The 22189-nt window shown below is 42.0% G+C and overlaps 1 protein-coding gene across 9 annotated transcripts in view; it reads right to left on the bottom strand.

Moving 5' to 3' along the window:
• Positions 1–22189, bottom strand: part of ATP2B2 (ATPase plasma membrane Ca2+ transporting 2) — a 211913-nt gene that overhangs the window by 89344 nt on the left and 100380 nt on the right. For all 9 annotated transcript variants that reach the window (XM_069865493.1, XM_069865496.1, XM_069865500.1 and 6 more), the window contains exon 3: positions 5299–5496. In XM_069865493.1, coding sequence (XP_069721594.1) covers positions 5299–5496 — 198 coding nt within the window. The remainder of the gene's footprint in view (positions 1–5298; positions 5497–22189) is intronic.

The following is a 22189-nucleotide window of genomic DNA, read 5'->3' as shown; positions in this document are numbered from 1 at the left end:
TAATGATACTGTTAACATGACCTTAGAGTTGTATTAGAAAGGTCGTATTCCTTACTTTTGTCTCTCTGGCAAATCCAGTACCGATGAGCTGTCAGCTCTTGCATCTCCATGTCCGACTGTGACCTGCCGTCCATTCAATCCGCACACGTATACTGCTTCAGGGTAACATACGTGCACAGGATCACCTAGCTACACACAGACCACTTGTACCACGAGCACCAGTGAGAACTACCTTAACAGGGAGCTCCGCAAAGGAAAAAGGAAAGCGATCAACCCCACAGGATCTGGATCTTCTCTCAACTATACAGATAACCTCTTGGATTCAAATGCCCAACTTCAGTCCTCATTGACCAAGCGCTGTATGTATGAGTGATACATATGAACGACACGGGAACTCCCAAGCAGTGAACCTCAGATGTAGTCTGGTCAGCAGGCATGCCAGACACAGGCCCGAGCAGCAGCAGCTTAGCCACACCATCAACAGCTCGATGCGAGTGCCTTTGAAGGACCAAATTTCAGATGACTGTGCCCTGTTTCTGTGTTTTTTCCTGTTCGTTAACTTGTTGCATAAATAAGGGGAAGGCTGACCCAGCTGCACCTCAGCCGAGTAGCAAACCATTTAACTTTGCTTTCAATACAGAGTTTAGCCTTGGGGATTTTAACAAGAGCTACCTCAGCCAAAAAGACATTTCCTTTTCCCCACCCCTCCACCCCTGCAAGATGCAAAAACTGTACGCCCAAAAGAGATGTCATGCCGGCAGCTTCACAGTGAGCACTGGGATGGTAGAACTCCTTAACTCAGGCTACTTTCTTCCCCCTTTGTAATCCACATTAAGGAAGCAGAATTCAAGGAAGAATAAATGAAAGGTTTGTTACACTCAGGTAAACGGTACAAAATTGTCAAGTGTATCATTAGTGGGTTTTGCAACCAGGTAGTAAGAGCCACACGTGATATCAGGCCTGAAGACAGAAGGAAGGTAGAGGTGAAGGTGTTAGCAGAAGACTGAAAATTTTTAACAGGTTCAGTGAGAATACAGATGGAAGATGCACCAAACCTGGGCAGTGCTGCTGTCTGCAGGGCAGATTGTATGGAGACGGCTTCAGAAAGGGACAGAGGAACTGCAAATTGCAACTAAGTCATTCCTGCAAGAACTGACTGCTTCAGCAGAGATCTAAGAGGAAAGAGGGGGAAAAAAAAAAACAAAAACAAAGGAAAAAAAACCCAAACAACACCTTTCCCTGCCTTCCCCCCAAAAGATAAACAAACCCAAACCACAACACTGCCCTTCCCAACCCACACTGGGGTGAGGGGGTGTTACTTGAGATCCACACCCACAACGAGGCAGAGAAGTCTCAGTCCCTTGGTGGGTTTCTAACCAAGTCCAAGCTCTCTTTTCCAAAAGGGACCTCAAAGACCCACACACAATGCGATGGTCTGAAATCACAGTCCAGGTACCTGATCCCTGGAGACAGCTTTCCCTACTCTTTAAAAACTGGATAGTTGATACTTTACAAACTGTATACAAAAATGATCTCACCACGCACTGATGTACAAAGACAAGGATTTCTATTTTAGTCCAAGACTAACTCTAATCTATGTAACAAAAAAAAAAATGTAGCCAAGATCCCATATATTCATGGAACTCTCTTTACAGACCATGGGCTCAGTTATCGGTACCTGTAATTTACTAACCCAGGGTACAGGACAAGTTTGTTTTGAGGGACAAAGTCTTTGCCTGCGTCACACCCCTACGTCACCATTACAGTAGTAAAGACTACAGTGCTTTCTTTCATTAAAAACACATTTGCCATCATGCAGCAGCAGTTCAGGACTCTTCTGAATGAGTGGAAGAACAGTTCTGTGTGGGTCAGTAAGGAGAGCAGCAATTGCCACTGGGCTGGCAATAACTGATGCAGAAGTTCTCAGCTGCTCCTAACGGCCCATCAGACAGTAAAAGGCAATGCAAAGTACATCATAAAAACAACTCCAGCATAGCTTCTGAGAACAAAACTCTTGAAACTTTCACTCCTGATAAGAAATACGCAGGAATTGAAGTGGCTTCTGGAGAAGCAATAAAAGCAAGCTGCACTATTATCTAGTAATTCATGTGGATCAGATTTTGTGATTGCAGCAGAAAATGAAATCATATTTTTCAAGGTTCACCCATATCTTAAATGAAGAACTGTAGGAGAACAAAAACGTCGTGTACTATCAACAATAGATAACTCTTGCTTCCATTTAAGGCTGGCTGAGAAAGGTCACTACCGACACTTCAAAGCTGCAGAAATGTCAACTGTTTCCAGTAGTGCAAACTGAATGCAATTCTGAAGATAATAATCTCCTTACTTTTTAAAAGAGCATACCAAACTGCTGTAGATGTTTAGAAAAGCAATTAAACTACAGTCAAAGGACTTGGCAGTGGATCAACATTCATAGCTTAAAATGGGGAAATAGCCAGTCTAGAAATACACATAGAATATGAACTTCTGAGCTTATAACTGCTTAATAGAGCAAAAGGCACCAACATACAGGTACATTAGACTATAACCCAACGGAAGGTTCCTGATGCCATTAATGCAATCCAATATTTTTGGATGTGTGGATTTTATCATGTATTCCTCCCTTAGAAGCCTCAAGAGAAAAATATTTTGCACTTAAACAATAGAGCTTCAAAAATCAAAGCAGGTTTCAAGTGTCCAGAAAGAGTTACATCAACTCTAAAAATAAAGTTACCTGCAACTTTTTATATTACCTAATGAGGTCATTGGTACAGAGAAGTTAAGGATATGTGAAAGGCAGCTATAAAGGCATTGGATATCAAGGCAGTGTATATGCACATGGTGGTGTTTCCCTCACACTCTCTTATTTTCACTTTATTATTCCTTATTGCTACCAAGAAAGGCTGGCACTTTCAGATAGTCACAACTTTTCAAGCCAGCCCTAAGCAACAAACAAATGAAATATCACAAGACAGTAGCATGTCAATGAGCAATGCTGAAAGAAACCAATCAATCAGTGTGAAACAGTCCATAAAACTTTACTTCATTACCCCTTTCTTATTGGAGCTTTCCTGTAAGGCAGCATTTTAAGAAAAATGCTGATTATCAAAATGTCCAGCATGAGAGAAACTCCCTTCTTCCCTCCGCTCCCCAGGTCCCTCCTCACTGCAGCTCTGGGAAGCGGCATCGCCGGGGTCCTGGCAGAGCGCTGCCACATCCAGTGCCTAATTCTACCACGCGATGGGAGCCAGCACAGCCACCCCTCACAACCGGGCCGTGTCCACATGGCTCCGAGATCTTCCAAAGAACTCCAGTCTCCTCAGAGAGAGTCTCCTCCCATGACTGGTCTGAATCCAGGTTCATTTCAAGAAATGGTTTAAGTTGTTCAATAAATAGGCCCAAGCGTAGGCAAAACAGCATATTTTGTTTCTTCATAAGAAGTTTCTTAACTTCAGTCAAAATCAGTCTGCATATAACTTTATTTCAGAATTGGTTATTGAAGGTTACACAAAACCATCAAACCAATTTCAAGTGCGAGTACACCAAGGCAAAACCAAGCCTAACATGACAGTTTTTCAATGTTTATGACTCTTTAAAAGGGATATCTATCAATAAACCATAGATATCCTTGGCAGTAGTTTCAAAAGGAAAGGGAATCTCCCACATTTATACAGCTGCTCAGAGAAAGATTTCAGAAAAACGTAAGAGACCTTTACAATGTATTCAAAGAGCCAGAGTAAAGGTATTTACTAACTTGATTTATTCTCCCTGTGTCAAACATGGCCCAACCTTCTGGGAAAGCAATTCTAAAAACACAGGGAGAACAGTGACCAGTGAATAAAACACCATGCTGTGGGAAAGCACAGACACTTTTTCCCAGGCCGTGCTGCTGAGCTTTTTAGACTGTCTCAGAATCTCAGATGCGTCATAACTTCCCATGGGAAAACAAACATTTTAAATGCAGGATCAAAATAGTAGGAAGAATTTTTTTTCAAATCAATCTGATGACACACCTCCCCTCTTACTAAGGCAAAAACCAATCCTACTTTCAAAAATCCTTTCCCACAAAACAAATTAAAAAATAAGAGGGTTGGCTGCAGAATTGTGCATAAGAAATAACTTTGCAGAACTAAATCCTAAATTTGCAAAGCATCGTTCCTGGTTTACAATGCCCCAAGTTGTTCTACCATGTCAGTTGTATGAAGTAATAACAATAGACGACATTTTATTCAGTTAAAAACCAAATGTCTCCTTTCCCTTTTCCTGCCTAATGCAGACACCTGCTGAATCAGTAGTCACATATTCAAAATTCCGTGCGAAAGCAATGAAAGATTCCTGATCATACATAAAAGATTGAAGAACCATAACCGTGCTCCAGGAGCTGTGCAGAGCTACTGCTCCTTCTGCCTGTGAATAGAAAAGGAAGGGTCTTCCTTTTGCTTCCTTTCCTTTGGCGCCAAGGAAAGGAGCCAAAGGAGACTGCAGCAAATGCAAGCAGCCTTTCAAGGCTATATTTAGAGGAAGACATTCTTTACCCATTTGCCAAGCTGATCACGTCATTTCACACAGTGTGTTTAATCCAGCTTTATAAGTCTGTGAGAGAGCAGGGTTGGGGTGGGGGTGGGGGGCGCCAAGTCTGGATCCATTGCCAGAAATGGAAATCTTGCATTTCTGTAGAGGAACGAATATTTTAAGCATGTGAATTCAAGAGTACTTTCCAAAGAGGGGAAAAAGGGAGGGGAAGCGGGCAGGGTGTTAAAACTTCCTACAGCTCTCACAGAAGGATTCTGCATTATCCAGGCTATAAGTAACATCACTTAGCCTCTAATTTAAGCCAGGCTCATTAGCTTTGCCTGTATAATTATAAACACTAAAATCAGTGACTTTCATTGGTACAAACTAGCTGAAGACCCATCCATGCTCATGCAGATAGGACACATCAGTTATACATACAATTACATATTTCTCCTTTAAAACATGGCAAACAGCCATCAAATGAATAAACAAACACCCAACGCAAGCTCAAAGGTGAAAATGGAAACAAAGATACTCCAGTTTTATAAGAACATTATGATCTTTTTTTAATTTGTTTAGCATATGTCACGAGGTTCAGCTATTTGCATAAAGAAATGTCAAGCATACAAAAAACGTGTCAGTACCAAATGTAAAGGTAATAGGAACAAACCACACGGAAACTCCCTGCTGGGGACCTTCCAGAGGGTAGGGATGACATTAATTTGAGATGTAGGACTGGTTTTACTGAAACGTACACAAATGACATTCATAAAAAGTTCTTACCTTCATTCCCTTCTCCAGGCGGCTGATAAAACGAAAGCCCCAAAGATATGATGGCTGCGATTTCCAAAATTATAAGAGTCACGTCCTGCAACGCTTCCCAGACTAGCTGTAAGAATGTTTTTGGCTTCTTTGGAGGTATAAAATTTTTTCCAAAAATAAGCTTTCTTTTTTCTAGGTCTGCAGCAGTGCCAGCTAATCCTGTAAACAAAACAAGACAAAACAAAAATTAAAATTACAGTGAAATAGAAAATGCTCACTTATATCTGCATTCCTATAAATTATACCTCCAAGAACAACCACAAGCTGTACCAGCTGTGCCATAGTAACAGTTAGGTAGATATTCCACTTAAAATTTTTTTTTGCAAGATGATTTGTCCTTATGTTTGAAGAGAATCCTTACAGACTCTTGTTAGTATTAATTCCTGCCAGTTTTAATCATAAACAGTCTTTGAACTAGCAGGTTTACTTTAATAAGACCTATGTACATACATACACGTAAGCAATCACTTCTGAAAACGGATCATAAAGCACAAACAAATTATTTCTGGGATGAAGTTGGAGTAGCTGCTGGCAGTTGGTAGTGTCAGTAGAAGCAGCACATTTATCTTTGTTCTGACCTCAGGTCGATGACCTCCAAGTATAAATCAATAAAACATGCCTCGCTCTACTTCAAAGCAACCTCTCTCGCTGTATGAGTACTGCCACACAACCGCTGGGATGAACTGCATCAAAAATCATTGTTAAGCGACAAATGACAGCCGAAGTCACAGGTTCTGTGTGCAAGGAAAGTAAAAAGGAAACAATATGGTTCCTTAAGTGGCTATAAAAATGCACATATTTTGCATGATCCTTCAGCTTAAGAACATCTCAATTCAAGGATACAGTGCCAGAACGTCTTGTTGCACTGAACAACCCACTTAGATGCTTTCTATCCTATTTTTAAATTATATTAATGTGTGCCTGTCTAGCACCTTTTTTGGAAGGGGGAGGGGTGAGGCAAAAAAAAAATTGAAAAAAAATCAGGCTTTCAAGTGTCAGGGTAGAATATCTGTGCCCATACACCACCTTCGGCACAGGAAAACTGCACCAGACCAAGCGGTTACGCAGATCTGCCAAATAATGTCTGACGTCAGCTGGAACACTTCCAAACTGTAGGTTTTAACGTGCACGCCTATGCACCCACGGCACAAGAGGAACACCTAAACTGAGCTGACCTGGGAGGGCTACAGAGGCACCTGCAAGAGCGCAAGAGGGACCCTGCTCTCCTCGTGCCGTGCAGGGCAGGCCCTTGTCTCTCCAGAGCGCATCCACCCCGGGGTACTTCAGGAATGGAAAGCCTATTAATAGCTCCTTCACGATGTCGAGCAGAAGGAATCAGGATCCTAACGTGCTAACGGTACTCAGCTTTGTCTCCTTCACTGAGGCCAGCGCGTCACTGTCTGCTGCCAGCGCCAGGCCCCAGGGCATCTCCTCAGGGTGCGAGCGACGCATTTCTGACCGCATCGATCCTGCCACCGTACAGGCAGGGATGCTGCCTCACCTTTCGCTCAGGTACAGAATTACATATGCTGTGTAGCTTCTGGCACTTGGTTAACTCATCAGACTTTCATTTCACCTTCAGCTTCTCAGAAACACTATCCTGCTCTCCCAGATCAAGGTGTGCTGTAGTTATTATTGCCTGACTTCATTTAATTTTCAGTACCTGGAGCCTGGTGCCACTGTAACAGATGGGTTCCAGACACTATGCAGAGTGTCTGTGTTACTCCCCACAATTCAAACCATAACGTGTCAAACCTCTCTGCTCCTCCATAAGCTCCCGTCAGCTTCCCACATGGGACAAACGCTGTCCCTGATGAAACATGAATTACAGGCTCTGAGCAGTCAGGGCAGTTGCCCTTTCGTCAACCCACATCTATCGCAGTAGTGAGGACAACGCACACGAGTGATCAGGGGAGCCAGTCCCCACTGATGGATCTGACTCAGGAACAAGCCTTCAGCGGAGGCCAAACAGGCACTGTCTGATTTGCTTTCAGAGGGAGGATACACGGGAGGATTTTCACTAAAGATGGCAAGTGCTGTTTGCGCTCAGCCCTCAGACAACCTACTCCAAACGCAGCATGAACTTCATGCATAAATGGGGCAGTACATGACCAGCACCGAGAGTGGCAGTGGGTTTTGGCAGAAATGTTCATGCAATGCAGCATGAACAAAATGCACAATTAGGAAGCACATTAGGATGTGGAAGGGAGAGATGCCTGAAGAATGTCTATATTCCCGTACCGCTCAGCAGCGTGCAGCAGTGGGCCAGCTGCAGAGTTGAGAGGTGATCGGGCACTCCGCGGCAGGGAAGGGGTGGCTGGAACAGCACAGGAATAGCCACAGTGTTTTTCAACAAACCTGATTAGATTTACCCAGCCATGATGCTTTACTGTCAGGAGACCACAAGAAGTAACCATATCCTGCCCTGTCACCGACTTTAATGCACATCTACATACACCCACATACTGAGAAGCCTCCAAAGCAAAAGAGAAACACTGGAACTCACAGAGCTGCTTCTTCTCCAAGACAAAAACTGTTCATTTAGACACCATAAGGTTGAGGACTAGGCTGAGTTTAAAGCATCTACAGTCACCATTATCTTCCAAACTATAGTCTAGGCAATCTACACTGGAATTTAGACATAAACTTTATTTAGTCATACTCTTTCTTTTTTTCATAATAATTATTATCTTCCATAAGAGCCTCTAAATAGATAAGGGTAAATCAAGTGTATGACTTTATTCTTTTCTGTAAGTCTATGTCTTGGTGAAATCACTAATCAAGTCAGTCTCACGTGAAAAAAAGAGCATATTCATATTTAGTTATGAAATGTATTTTCTTGTAAGTCATTTAGAAATATTGGAAAATGAAGTTCTAACCAAAAGGTTTCCTTCTCCTCATATCTGGCCATCACTCAAAAAAACCCCCAAAAAACATTGAGCAAAATCTGGTGGAATCATTTTTCTCCCACTGAATGCCAGAAGCTACACAGCTCCTGTACTGAGGAAAAAAACCTACATCCCAAGGGATGCAATCCCACCACAACAGCCCGAAGCAGTCCTGTAGAGATAAGGTCGGAAAGGGACAATAAAATCCGTAGGAAAGCTATACAGTGAGGTACAGCTATGAGAAACTGGACTGAAAATCTGAGGGAACACTGGGTGTTTATTCTGCTAACGCTTCCATAGATCCTCCACACCGCTGCCGGCAGCAGGCCCAAGGGAGGCACCCCTTGCCAAAGAAGCTGCTTTATTTGGCAGCGCTGTGCTGAGAAGTCCTGAGGGCATTCTGGAGAAGCCCAGCCCCGAGACTGGAAGGGGACGTGAGCCCACTCACACTGTCAGGAGCTGCAGGTCTGCAGGACGCCGCTCCCAGGCCAGCGCACACCGACAGGCCGTGCAGATGGCAAAACCAGCAACTAGCCCAGCACGAGCAGGAAAGGACACCTGTCCTCACCTGCACCTCCAACCAGGAGACAGCTCTCCTGCTGCCAGGGGCGTTACGGGCACTTACTGACTTCATCGCTGCTCCAGAATATTCTTTTTGATTTCTCGCTTGCCCCTTAAGGATTCACTATAAAGGAAAGTAACTGGAAACACCATATCTGCATGAAGATATAAATCATCCAAGGAAGTGGAAAGGAACCAGTGGGGACTAAAAACCAGTTTCAATACGACTTCAGATTTCCCGTGTCACCAGCAAAAGCAGCAGCCTTCTATCTTGTGTTCTGCGTGACCATAAACTACAGACTAGATGGATTTATGTTGATTTGTCCACACAAGCATGCACATTTTCATTTTTTAAAGAGCTTTCCTATGTCTAAGCTGTGCAATACTTCCCTGCTTGACGCGAGCGTTTTAGAATGATAATGCAGATTCGGCTTAAATTTATATACAAACAGTATACATGGGGTGAGGAAATATTGTGAAAATTTATTACTGACGCTTCCAGTACTTGAATCATTTCTTAAGGTCTCCCATTTCCAAAAATTTTCCCAAAAATTTGTTTGAAATTTGCAGCAGAACAAAAGTGATCACGTAGAAAACGTTTTCCACAATGCAGAGTGCAATATGTTAAATGCATTTCTGATTTCATCTGGCATTCTTGCTTTTTGGGCTGGAGAAAAAAATTAAATAAAATGGAAAAATATGATTTTCTCTGCTCCTTATCTACAGCTGTCAGTTACTACATGCCGAATATAAAAATATCATTTCAATTAATGCTTCCTGGGAAACTGTATTTCTCTGACAGTCATCTCCACTGCAGTCAAGCGGAGCATGACAAACAATGATTTAGATGTGGCAAAAACAGCAAAAGCATCTCACAACTAAAACTACAATTAAAAACGCACAAAATTTTCAAGAGACTGTTTCACATCACATTATGAGAAGAAGAATGTAAAATATACATTTGCACTTATTGTGCAAATAAGTCATTCGTTACTCACTAGCTTCCTTCTGTACGTTTCCTGATGCATCCAGAAAAGCAGACCACTTCAAATAGCAAATGCCATAAACAATGTAATTTAAAAATCACAGATTAGGTAAACGCAACTGCAAAAAACTGTTCAGTGAGGGAAGTGCAGGCTTCATAGCGATGCTGAACGGCTCCTGGTATTAACACCATGAGGGAAAACAGCTGCTTTGACTAGTGAGCTCCAGTGACAATGAGACAGGACAGGCATGAGCTCTTCCTACAAGAGCGCAGAGCTGTGTCTGACGAGCTCCTTCCAGCCTAGTCTCAAGCTCTCCTCTCAAGAGATGAGCATTCCTAGCATCAGATTACCTAGGTCTTCACAGAAAATAAAAAGTAAACCACCACAGAGTATTATCTCCACAATTATTCCACTTTTTTTACCATGTTTCCCCAGTTCCATTTATTCACGTTTAACCATGAAATAACCCCTGCCATGCAGCACTTGAGGACAACCTGCCCAGGCCGACCAGCTCCCGCACCTCTTGCACAGAGTCTCACAACTTCAGAACAGGAATTGGAACCATCATCCCTGTTACTGCTGCTGTAACACAGAACATTCCAACACACACCCACATTCAATACTTTCAGTAGGATTTTACTCGCTGGCTTTGGAAGCAAATTTCCACACAGTATTTTGTTTTTCTCTCTTGTAAAAGCTAGAAATACCAGCAAGTGGGGTTTTTTCCCTTCCACTTCAGACTCAGAACTGTTTTCTATCTAGTGACTTTCACAGCTGAAAATGTCACATTTTCAATTTCAGTGAACAGCCAGTAACTAATAGATTCCATTTAGGAGATCTGCCTTGGGAAACTGTCCCTACCTAAGAAACTGAGGAAGGCAAGGAGACATGCACAGAAAACTGGGATTACTGTTGCAGTTTTGATCAAATCCTGAGGAAGGTCTCTTTTGTCCCTTTTGTAGAATGATGTTATTAAGCACAGTATGATGTAATCCAACATCAGCCTTCATCAGATCATAAAGTCTTCCTAACACTTGTTTAACAAGTGTTAAGTAAAACAAACAACCGCTTTGGTACCAGGTACCACAAAGACACAGGCTGCACTGAATCCTTTTCCCAACAGAGGATGATGTTTTTCAAACTAAAACACAGGGTGAAGATGTGAAACAAAGTGAGAATATTCACAGCTAGAATGGATGCCTCTGTGACCTCCCAGCTCTATCACGCATGTTGCTTGAAAAAGTTTTGCATGCAGTACATTGGAAGTCTGTTTAGGTCATATTGAAATGAAATCAGTTGAGAGAATCAAGTGCATCAGGAGAAGAACATTTAATGACAGCATTTACTGGTTTCAGCAAGCTGAACATGATTTTCAGTAGTGAATGAGCTTCAACAAATAATCATTTCATTCTAATCTCAGAACAACAAAGCTGTCTGTAAAGTGCAATGAACCTCATTACCCGCTTTCATTAATACCACTTGCTCACTTTTGTTTACATAAATTTTAAGAATTTGTCCAAAAAAGTAAAAGCCTTTGGAATTACAAATCACCCAGTATATGTCCCATAAGCCTTCCGCCGTGGTGCTGCTGTAGCCCAAAGAAGCCACTCACCTGGAGGGCATGCACAGTTTCATAATGATCTAATGGCTGGACTTAACATGCAGCGCATGACCAATATCCAGGCAACACACGAGGCATGAAATATTAAGGGCAAGGTACACATCCTAACAGATGAGAAATATTTTGCTTGCCTAAATAGACAACAAAAAGCTTCTGCAAAGGCTAGTAACAAAGCCTCGAGGAGAGCTGAAGGTTAAACACGAAGAAAGAAGAGTTAGTATTTCTTTATAATAAATGTATTGCTGTTGGTGCGAGTATGGCTGTTGAGAGGGAAGATAACCAGCCCACCAGAGATCGTTTCTTCATCTATTCCACTCAATAATCATTATACCATTTACATTTGTCTCATCTTGTGTACCATAGGCTCCTGGAGGTGTTTTTCTTCCATTCTATCTTGATGTAGTATTGAGTACAATAAAGTCATGACAGATTCAGGGCAGCAATAATAATAAATACTAATAATCAGTAAATATCTCTATCATCCAGCTTCCACTATTATCAACCAGATAATAAAGAAGTCATCAAAATTTCCCCTGTTAAATTGCATACGAACAGCAGTACAGTGCCAGAGCAGATCTTCAGCTAGCACTAAGAGACAGTGAACCTAAAACTCATGGAAGTTCTCTACTACAGCTAAGCCAACCAACCCCAAGGCAGCAGGATACCCCACAGACTCTGGGTACTTCGGGTTTTTCAGCACCTCAGCAGCTGACAGGAAAAAGGGCTTTTTGGAAGAGATGGACAGAGAACAGGGGAACACAATGGTTTCTTTCCTTCCTCCCCCTTTCTCCAGAAGAATATAGGCACATAATTGAAAAAGTAGTCAAAGCCTTGAGACAGTTTCTTCTAATAGCTCTTTCGGTTATTTAAACCAAACTAGGATTTCACTTGCACAGAAGGTAACATTGTGGTTTAGAGCTGACTGTACAAATGCCCTCTGCACAGGTTTAGGTATTACCCACCAAGCTCCAATTTGCCAGTGAAACAAAGGCCCAAGCAATAAAGCTTGTGCAAATGGGAAAGTATGGTCTGAGAGGGGAAGGTATTATGCAGCTGAAGACACACCAGACAGACTTCTAAGTCAGTACAGCATGAGGCACCTATGCAGGATCCTGGAAGTCCCATGCATCTTTCCTTTTATACGAAGGATCTTTACTATTATTACATGTCACTGCAACCATCATCCCTTCTTATAGCTCATATTTACTTGATGAAACCTATCGGAAAGGTTAGAAGTAACACAGCATAACAACATATGCTCTCATAACAACACCAGCATGGAAAAGGGAGTTTTTTCTAGATGAGGCCCGGAATGTATAGGTTAAGGTAGCCAATTCCCCACATAGATGTCTTAATCCTTTACATTAAAATAAGTAACAAAGGAATAAATCTTATTTTCTGAAGGAAGAGACACATTTTTGTGATATCTATAATGGAGTCAAAAGAGTCTGCTTCCATGGGATGACTATTTCCCACCCTCACTTAAGAAAAAAACAACAAACAAACCAGATAGCAATGAGCCTTATTTTTCTGAGCTGTTAATTCCAAGTGCTGCTACTTGGCAACTCCTCTTAATTTCATTGCTATCCTTGTCAGCGTCACCTGCTTTTGCTGTAAGTGATGTCAGCCTGTCAGCCACACAGCAACCGTACTCACTCTGCGCTATTACGCCTTCGCAAGAGGCAGAGCTTTCACTATGGTGTGTCTTATGCTGCTGTGTATTCTGGGGAGCATGCAAGATATCTAAGAAAAAGTGAGGACACTGAAGAAAACAAAGTGCTACAATCATTATGCCATCTGCAAGCAACATGAAATGCCACTGCCACTCCCACAAGTGACAGCGATGTCACTCAAAACAACAGCGCCCAACCCACGAGGAGATGGTAAGATAATAACACACTTTTCAAGCACCCAATGGATTATGTCCCACTGCTCAGTATCATTAAAATAATCAGACCTTTGAAACCTCTAACTGGGCTGCACTCACCTGCGTAACACCACTGCACTCATCACGACCTGCTTACACCATCCCCTTCATAAACGAGCGGTGCCCACCCTTTACACCACTATCTGCCTTTCCCATAGACCTAAGTACTGCACAGACTTGGAAGAACAACAGAAGTGAAAGACACTGTAAGATTTCATGCTAAGGTACCAACACGAACACACTTAAAGTGCATATCTGAACGCAGATAGATAGTCAAAGTCCCTGGGCTCTGATAATTTAGCAAGTCAAACAAGCTCCTTACTGCCCCATTTTCTAGACAAGCTGAGACAAGATGGCATGGAAAATCTCAAGACTTTCCAGTCTTCTGGTAATGAGTTAATTCAGTCCAAAAAAGCTGCCTACATGTAAGAGCAGTGGAGTAGAGCAGGGCATTTGCCATGAGTGGCAGCGTTTTCGCTGGGGTGATGGCACTGTTCAAACAGATGTAACATGATTCCTCCAACGACCTCTTAGCCTTATATACAGGTAATAAAATCAGGATAATACCAAGAGATGCCTTTTTCAACATTGTGAAAAGTGATGTTTTATTGATTCCTATTTTATTTTTGAATTATTAGAAGATATAAACTGTGATCAAAGCAATCCCAAGATGTGCTAGGGGTACAGCATTATTTCATTCTTACCCCCACAGGCATCAGAACTCCATTAGGAACACAACACCCACAGATGCCTTCTAATTCAGCACACTAAAAAGCCCAAAAGAATAGACTCTCTCTTATACAAAGCATATATTGCCAATCGCCTTGACTAGCCCTCAACATATTCCACCTAATCTGAATGCAATAATCACTACTGAAGCTCTCCAGACTCTTCTCCAGTTTTTGTTTTGATGTAGAAAAAATGGAGTTACAGCAATCCAAAAGGCCACTGAAAACTCGTCAACTACTACACAAGTGGAAGCTTAAATTTTTACTTAAAATGAGATCTCAAATTTAAAGTTATTTAATCAAATTATGACTTTATTTTCCTTGCACAGTGGTTATCTATGCTTACATCATGCTAGCCACTTCATTTTACTTACAGCTTATTAATTCATTGCTTTGCCTAATCCAGCTCAACTGGGAAGAAGCATTCTTAATCCAAAATAAGAACATCCATACACAGAGTTAAGCCATCGTGGTTAATCAGGAATAGATGTTCCAGAATAAATCCACAGGCTGAGAATAGGTAAATCTTTCAGGCTGTGTTTGATTTAGACTACTTTCACCTCAGCTTCTCTAAAGTACTGCTAGAGACACATACTCCTCATCCCACAACTACGGCAACACAGATATCTGGAGGTAAAGCCACACACCGGGCAACAAGAGAACACAGTCATTTCCTTTGTCAAATTAGAAACAAATTCTTGCAAGTAAAGAGAATAAAGAAGACCAAGAAGCAAAAAGAGATTAAAGAAAAGCAACTAAACCCAATGTTCTCATTATATGAAAAAGGAGTGGAATTCTAGGCACCCAGAAACTTCTGTTGTGTCACACAGAGGCACAGGTTTAGGTAAGCACTCCTCAGGGACTTAGTTACAGTCTTTGCATTGAAAGAGACAGAAAAATGAAGCTATCTCAAGTTACGCTCAGCCTAAGAATAGAACATTTGAACCATTTACCTGACTTAACTCAGAGGTGTCAGTTTGTCTCATTAGTAACCTTAATTAGAGATCTTATTTTGATTTTCATCTGCTTCTATGTCAGCAGGAGAACAGGCTTTTCTTTGCACAGCTCCTTAAATGGGCAGCTGCTTTTTCTCATATAGCCCCTGCCTTCCACAAAAAGTTTTGGGGAGAATCAGTCCAAATTCACAATAAGGTCGGTGCCCAAACTCTTATGCAAATTGCTGCTAGCCAACTGCTACAGAAATACTCTGAAATGGAAGCCTTCCTGCACCCTTTGCAATGGCTGCTGAACACAGCTCAAGTTTCCAAGTTCACAGAATAGAAGGCATTTGAATAAATCTTCCTTAAATAGCAAAAAAAAAAAAAAAAAAAAAAAGATTCCTTTCCTAAGAAAAAATGTTTTGGGAAACTAAACTCAAGAATGTTCCAGAAACACAGACTAGGATTCAAAAGTGTGTTGTCAACTGTACAGCCCTTTTGCTTATAGCTGCAATGCAGCATTCTCCTCAGGACTGCTCATCGCAGTTAAAGGATAAAATGACCCAACTGCCTACTCTGTTCCATCATTATTCATTAACGAAGAGAACGGGCAGGATAAAAAGAAGGTTCATTAATACATCCCTTAAGCATGACACACATTGACACTGACAAGAGCCAAAGACAAGAAAATCAGACACACTCTCAATGTGCGCTTTAGCAATATTTAGAGAATGTGATCCGTTTCAATGGCACTGACAATGTACTATTATATTATGAAACGATTTTGATGAACACAGGAGGAGCAAGCACCTTGAAATAACAGGGCTAAAGATGCAGTCGTTCCCTTTCAGGCAGACACCTCAGGCACGCATCTGTTTTCTACAGGTTATGTAAATGATAAGCAGAGATTAACTGAATGGTCCTGTGGAAATATTTAGGATGCTGCAAGGCAGACTGTGTGTGCGTGAGTTGCCCTGATTCTGCTATCCCTTCTGCAAAACATATCTATACTTTCCCTGTCTCCCTATGTGCCTCCTATGTCTACTGCTCTTCCTGAAGATCATCCCAACAGCTTTTCCCTCTGTATCCTTTCCCACATTCCTTATTTTGCCCTTCATTTTATCTCAAAGAAACCAATACCACTGGTAAGTACCAGACAGCACTCCCTCCTTCCCCTCCGAGTCTCTGCTGCTCCACATCTCCTCACTTTCTCCCTGGAACTACTCAGTCACTATAGGGAACCTGCTATCCTCAGAGGTTGTTTAATGTTTCACTCCTGATTGGTGGAAGACTTGTTCAGTTGCCTGCTTGCTTTTTTAAGAGCACAAAATAAATGCACTCTGGGGAGATCAGCATGTAGCAATATCCATATACTGTCAGTCCTGATGTCTTAGAAGATGACCAGAGAATACTACGTACTCTGCAGGCTTCCAAATAACACTGAAGAAAAGCCCTTTAAGAAAATAAAAGATAACATTGCTTGTGTTGCAAGACTTGGAAAGTCTTAAGAAAAATACTGTATTTGTTTAATGATTATGAAAAAAGCAGCCAACACAAAAACTTCAAAAGCAATTACATGAGACTTTTAATACCAAGTACCAATGCCACTTTCCATTTACACGCCCCCAAGAACATTTTTGAAAAAAATAATAACTCCTGTTATTATGGAAAGAGGGCTTCACGACATAAAAAGACTCTAACAGCACTAATCTTTTAAGTTCCTGAGCTTTGTTTCTGTCGCAGCCTTTATTTACAATTAAGCTTGGTCCTTAAATTCAGTGCCAGCCAGCCCTCAGAGGACTGATACGACCCATGTTAGGTAGCCCACGCTCCTTTTACACTGACCTACCAAACTCTGACCTGTCCGACCTGGCTGGTCAAAGTGAGAAGGTATCACAATTTCATTCAGATAGCACTATCAGAGCAATTCATTCAACAAAGGTACCAGTTATGTTTGATCCTCTCACCTTTCCCCTACCTCCTGGACTGGACTGATTTGCCATGAAACAGTAATCCTGAGTCAGGCTGAATTTGATCACAGCGACCCGAGATGAAAGGTTCTCGATCTTGAAAGTTATCTTTAATTCATACAGTTTGCTAATTTGTTACAGTTCCAATGCTATAAAACCACGGGCTTCTCATCTATAGTAAGTATTTACTGTTCACGGGCATTCAGGATGATGCACACGAAGACCATCACCTGCACCGAGGAACACAGCATGAAAATGCTTCACAGAGCTCACACATATCAAAGCACTAGATCTGTAAAATGTGAAATGCTCCCTCTGCCAATGGTTGAAGAAGACAGGTGATACCATTAACTGATGCAAAAGCATCAATTCAGTCCTCTAATATGCTTTTATCTTATGAATACAAAATTTATTTAATAAGACTGTTACATAACGACCAAATTCAGCAACTACTGCAATCAAATCTAACCAGAACCAACATAGACCAAATTTCTCAAAAAACGATGCCTTGAAAGTGTATTTATTTGGTTCATGAGTTCCCTCTCTAGAAAGGACTTTGCTCTGCCTAGTTGCAGCATTATGCCTCCAACTTCCCCATGACATAGCTCACACCAAGAGCACCAAAGTCTTCTAACCCTAATCACATGACGAACGATGGTTAAGCCCCAAGACCTCAGGCGTCAGCCGTATAAGCCCCAGCAGGATTTTGTATGTGCCCGCACAGGCAGGTAACCAGCGCTGACACCCATGGCGCCCCAGCTTTGTAGTTAAACCATCAAAGAAACCGAGCTGGATACACGCTGTCAACACCTACTTCCGACTGCAGTGAAGATGCAGACTGCTCTACTGTATAAACACTTAATTTAGAGCTCAATCCTGTGCTGAGGTCAGCAGCAGTTTTGCTGCAGGGGTGAGCAGACGGTTCAGAAACCAAGCGCGTTGCCCAGGAACTCCTGCCAGCGTGCTGCTGCAGTGCCCCCTCCTTGGCCCCAGAGACCCTTCCTCTCCACAGCACAGTGCTCTGCCCCAGCCAGGACCCACATGCCACAGAAATCAGAAGCAACTGCCAAGCTGTAAATCTTATTTAAAATATCCTTAAATCATAGAATGTTAAATTAAGTATCAATACCAGGCTGCGGCAGTTATTAAAGCTCCACGTCAGGTCCCCACCTGGAAGTTCTTTTTCCTTATAATGTATCTGTAAGATCTTTTCCTCTGCTGTGGCACTGCACATTTGGTTTTGCTAAGTGCTTTCCCCCTGCCCCTGAATTCAGACTGCATCTGCTGCGCTTTATGTAACACTGCTTTGTGCAGCACCACAGGGAAAAATACCAAATTTCGACAGGAAACTGCATCTAAAGATTTTGCTGTGTTGATTTTTAGAAGAGTAGCTTCACTACCAAGTCCTCAGCTTCCTAAAGTCAAATTCCTTGAGGCTGAAAACTGTTGAATTGGTCCTGAAACCTGGCTTTTTCGAGCTGCTGCTCCAACACCCTTGGCTTGTCCTTGAAGCAGCTCTGCAGCCATGACTCACTGCTACAGCGCGCATTCTGCTGTCAGAAAAACGAACTGAATGACAGGGAGCTAATCACGGAGAGACATCTCTGTATGAGGGGACAATATGGAGATTCCTGGGGCACGAGGAAGGATTGCCAAGCAATCACATCAGTGTTCTTGCTGTTTCAAAACAAAGAAAGGTGGTACCTACAACATGGTTTTCCTGGCTTCAAATGCACCTTCTCAGTTCACAATGCATTTACATGCAGGAAAAAGATTACAGCCAAGATTTTGCCTTACAAGCAACCACTTAAAGGGAGGAAAGTACAGGGCAGAAATTATCTGAATCATATCAGCCTTACGAGAAAATTACAAATTGCAAATGGTCAGGTAACAAAGGTCCTTGCACACCACTTTGCTCTTCACACACCACATCACTGGTACATAACTGACTGCGTATTTGCTCTTCAGAAACAAACTCCTTTAATACTGCATTTACACAAAATCTGAGGGATAATTTTCCTAGTGGCATAAAATAGCAGACCGGGTGTTCTTGTGCTACGGAGAACCGTGAGGATTTGTTTCAACAGTAAACCTCTGTCTGAAATTTGCCTTCAGGTAGGTTAAGCAAGATATCCAAAAGCTGTAATCCCAGGAATGGTGACAAAGGATGCTTTCTGGAACATATTTGTTTACCTGAAAACCAGACACGGTCATTAGGCTGCTTATTTCCCAATAAACATTAATGATTTGGAATCTGTGCGATACCAAGCAAGCTTCTCATGTTCTCTCCCTGTCCTATGTCCACTCAGTGTTTACAAATTACAATCAGACATTTAGTCCGCTCTCTGGCACACTGGAGATTTGAATTATGATTGAAAACAAGCAAAACACAAACATATTGATAAATAAAGCAATTTACATCTCAATTTGGCGTATCACGTGCTACATACAAGTCATTATAGATAACAGACTTCACTGATTTTCCCTGATGAGCACATGCAGTAGTGGTACAAAAGCCAAGTGTAAAACACTGACCCCAAGGTCAGCTCCTGAGCCAGCCAGGCATTTTTCCAGATCTATTTCCTAGCACAGTTACAAAAACCACAGCACTGATGCTGAAGACCAGTGGCAATGAATAGCTGGGAACCGGAGAGGGTCCCAACAGTCACAGCTTAAAGCATCTAAACTGCTGAACGATACTCCAAGCATCAGCATAAATGTCTTCAAATAGTACAAGTTCACAAGCTCCGACCTCATGTAGTATCAGTGCTAGAAGATCACTGAAATCAGAAGTATTAACATGTAGCAACATGATAATAGCAACAAAGGCAACCACAGGTTTACATGTTAGCCGCCTGCACAAAAGCCAGTGATGGTCAAAAGGTCTTGTTTATCCTCACAGCAAATGCAGCCACAGACTTTTTGCTTTTAGAGTTCTAATATTTGCATAACTTAATGATCAAATTATTAACAGCAGAACACTTCTTGATCCTCACACACCCATGTATTTCAAATGTTTGGGTTTTCACAAATCTCAAGAAGTTTTATTTGTGCAAAAAACCAGACAAAACTAATCTACATGGATTAAAGTTTGCAAAATAGATGTCATAACATAGATTGAAAGTGTTTGTTCTTGCATAACTCACAGATATTTGTCACATAATTATCCCTTTATTCATACAGAGACAGAAAGAGTATACACAAATGCAGGAACAATGTCAGGGATACCAGGTGATGGTACAAGGGAAAGTGAAAACTATAAACACCAACACTGAATAATAACATGAAACACAAAGCTGAGATGAGTAGCTCTGGTTTAAACTCCAAAGTTGGAGTGGGGGGGGGGTGGACACTCACCAAAGCACATTTAACTTATTTGTTTCCTTTTTAAAATTATACTTACATAAAAAGGTACAGTATCTTTACAACAAAGGCGCAGTCTCTGGCGGAAATCACTCCAGAGAACCAAAAGGCCCTTTGTGGCTTACGCTGGTGGAAATCAGCTTTCTCCAAGCATGCAGCTGCTATGGTCACTGTCTGCAAAGGGGCTGAAGGCACACACCTAGCGGAATCTGTTCAGAAGTAGTGGGCTCATATGAGAAGGACATGCCTGTGTGATTTGTAAAGCTTCCACTTCTAACATGCAACACGGAATGAGTAAAGATACTACTTCCATGGACATGCTGGATTCAGCTCGGCACTTCTGTTGTGGAGGGTTTGATGGACAGAAAAGAGATAAGTGCTTCTGAAACTTGCAGAAAATGGAAGGTAATCAACCTTCCAGTTATTCCTAAAATTACATGCAGCTGAAAGATCACATTAGAGGTCTTTTATTGTGGATCTCTTCATGCCATAACTCTTCTGATCCGGAAAAAATGTGAGACCTCTAAGAATGCTAAGAACAAACACATTATCTTTACATACTGTCAGAAAATTATAACCACTGACTTCTGGACTTGAAGCTGAGACAGTAACAGATGCGTAGACAGGGACCCAGCTAACTATGAAGCTATTATAACTAAAACTGTGGATGGCCCGTTTTACAGCTGTAACCAAGACACAGCCACTGCAATCTATCAGTAGATAAAACAATTCTGACCCAGCTCACCTTACTCCTTTCCATTATATCACTGGATAAGCTGCCTTAATTACACAACAAATGGAAAATGACACTGAGAACCACTAAACACATCTCCTTGGCTCATTAACCATTCCAGCCAAGCAAAAGGATTGGAAATATTTTTGTCAAAACTCAGATTGACACTGGCTTTTATTTGGCTCCCCAGCACTACATGTGGGTATCAGACCTTGAAGGAAGAAAGGCCAAATTTTGCAGCACCCAAACACTGATAAACCTCAGAGAAACGCTGATAAACCTCAGAGAAGTCTTGAAATTGGAGGTGAAATTTCTAGGAGTATGCTACATCAGCCATGACTGCCACAGATCTAGAAATACAAGATGTAGTAAAACAGCAAAGCCCAAATATTCCTACATATGATCAGTTTGGTTTCTTGGAGCACATAGATGTGGTGAAGGTCACAAACAAAAAAAATAAAAGAAACAGAAATCAAGAAATAAAAATACATCATTTACAGGGAAACGAAATACCCTTTAAAAGGCTTGAGTTCCTAAGTCCCCATATAGGCATCACTTATAAATGGTGTTTTATCATCCGAGTTCAGCATTTCCACTAAAAGTGCAAGATACAAGAAACTTACTTTTAGAGTTTGATTTACAAACCTAGGGAGGAACACTGGGACCACAGGAGGAAAGAGTGCGGAGAGGCAGCACTGCTCAGCAGACTCAAAGCCAGAACGTGCTCTGAGGACAGCAGGGACACTCCAGTGAGTGGAGTCGCGCTGAAGTGGAGCAGGGCAGCCACACAGCTATGCATATGCAGCACTGGACAAATGGGAGAAAAGCCCAAACAGAGCTAGCAGGGGATCCACTGCGAGTTACACAGGTCTGCAGGGCCCTATGCCGGCTAGATCAGGCTTTCCGTGCCAATCAGCTTTCCAGGGGGAGGAGCAGCCAGGAGGGCACCAGCAACGACAGAGGGCTCGACAGAGCTGGTGTTGAACTGGCAACTCCCAAGGCGTCTACACTGACTCCTCGTTTCCTGAACACCCTGAACTTCCATCATTACAAAGGATATTGTTCTATATTCACCCCCTTCATTGAACCCCAAACTACTAACAGAAGGCTAGAAAATGATTCTCGAACACGCAAGCG

Source organism: Phaenicophaeus curvirostris, chromosome 11, assembly GCF_032191515.1.
Source record: "Phaenicophaeus curvirostris isolate KB17595 chromosome 11, BPBGC_Pcur_1.0, whole genome shotgun sequence".
Classification (NCBI taxonomy): domain Eukaryota; kingdom Metazoa; phylum Chordata; class Aves; order Cuculiformes; family Cuculidae; genus Phaenicophaeus; species Phaenicophaeus curvirostris.
This window is presented reverse-complemented; position numbering and strand designations above follow the sequence as displayed.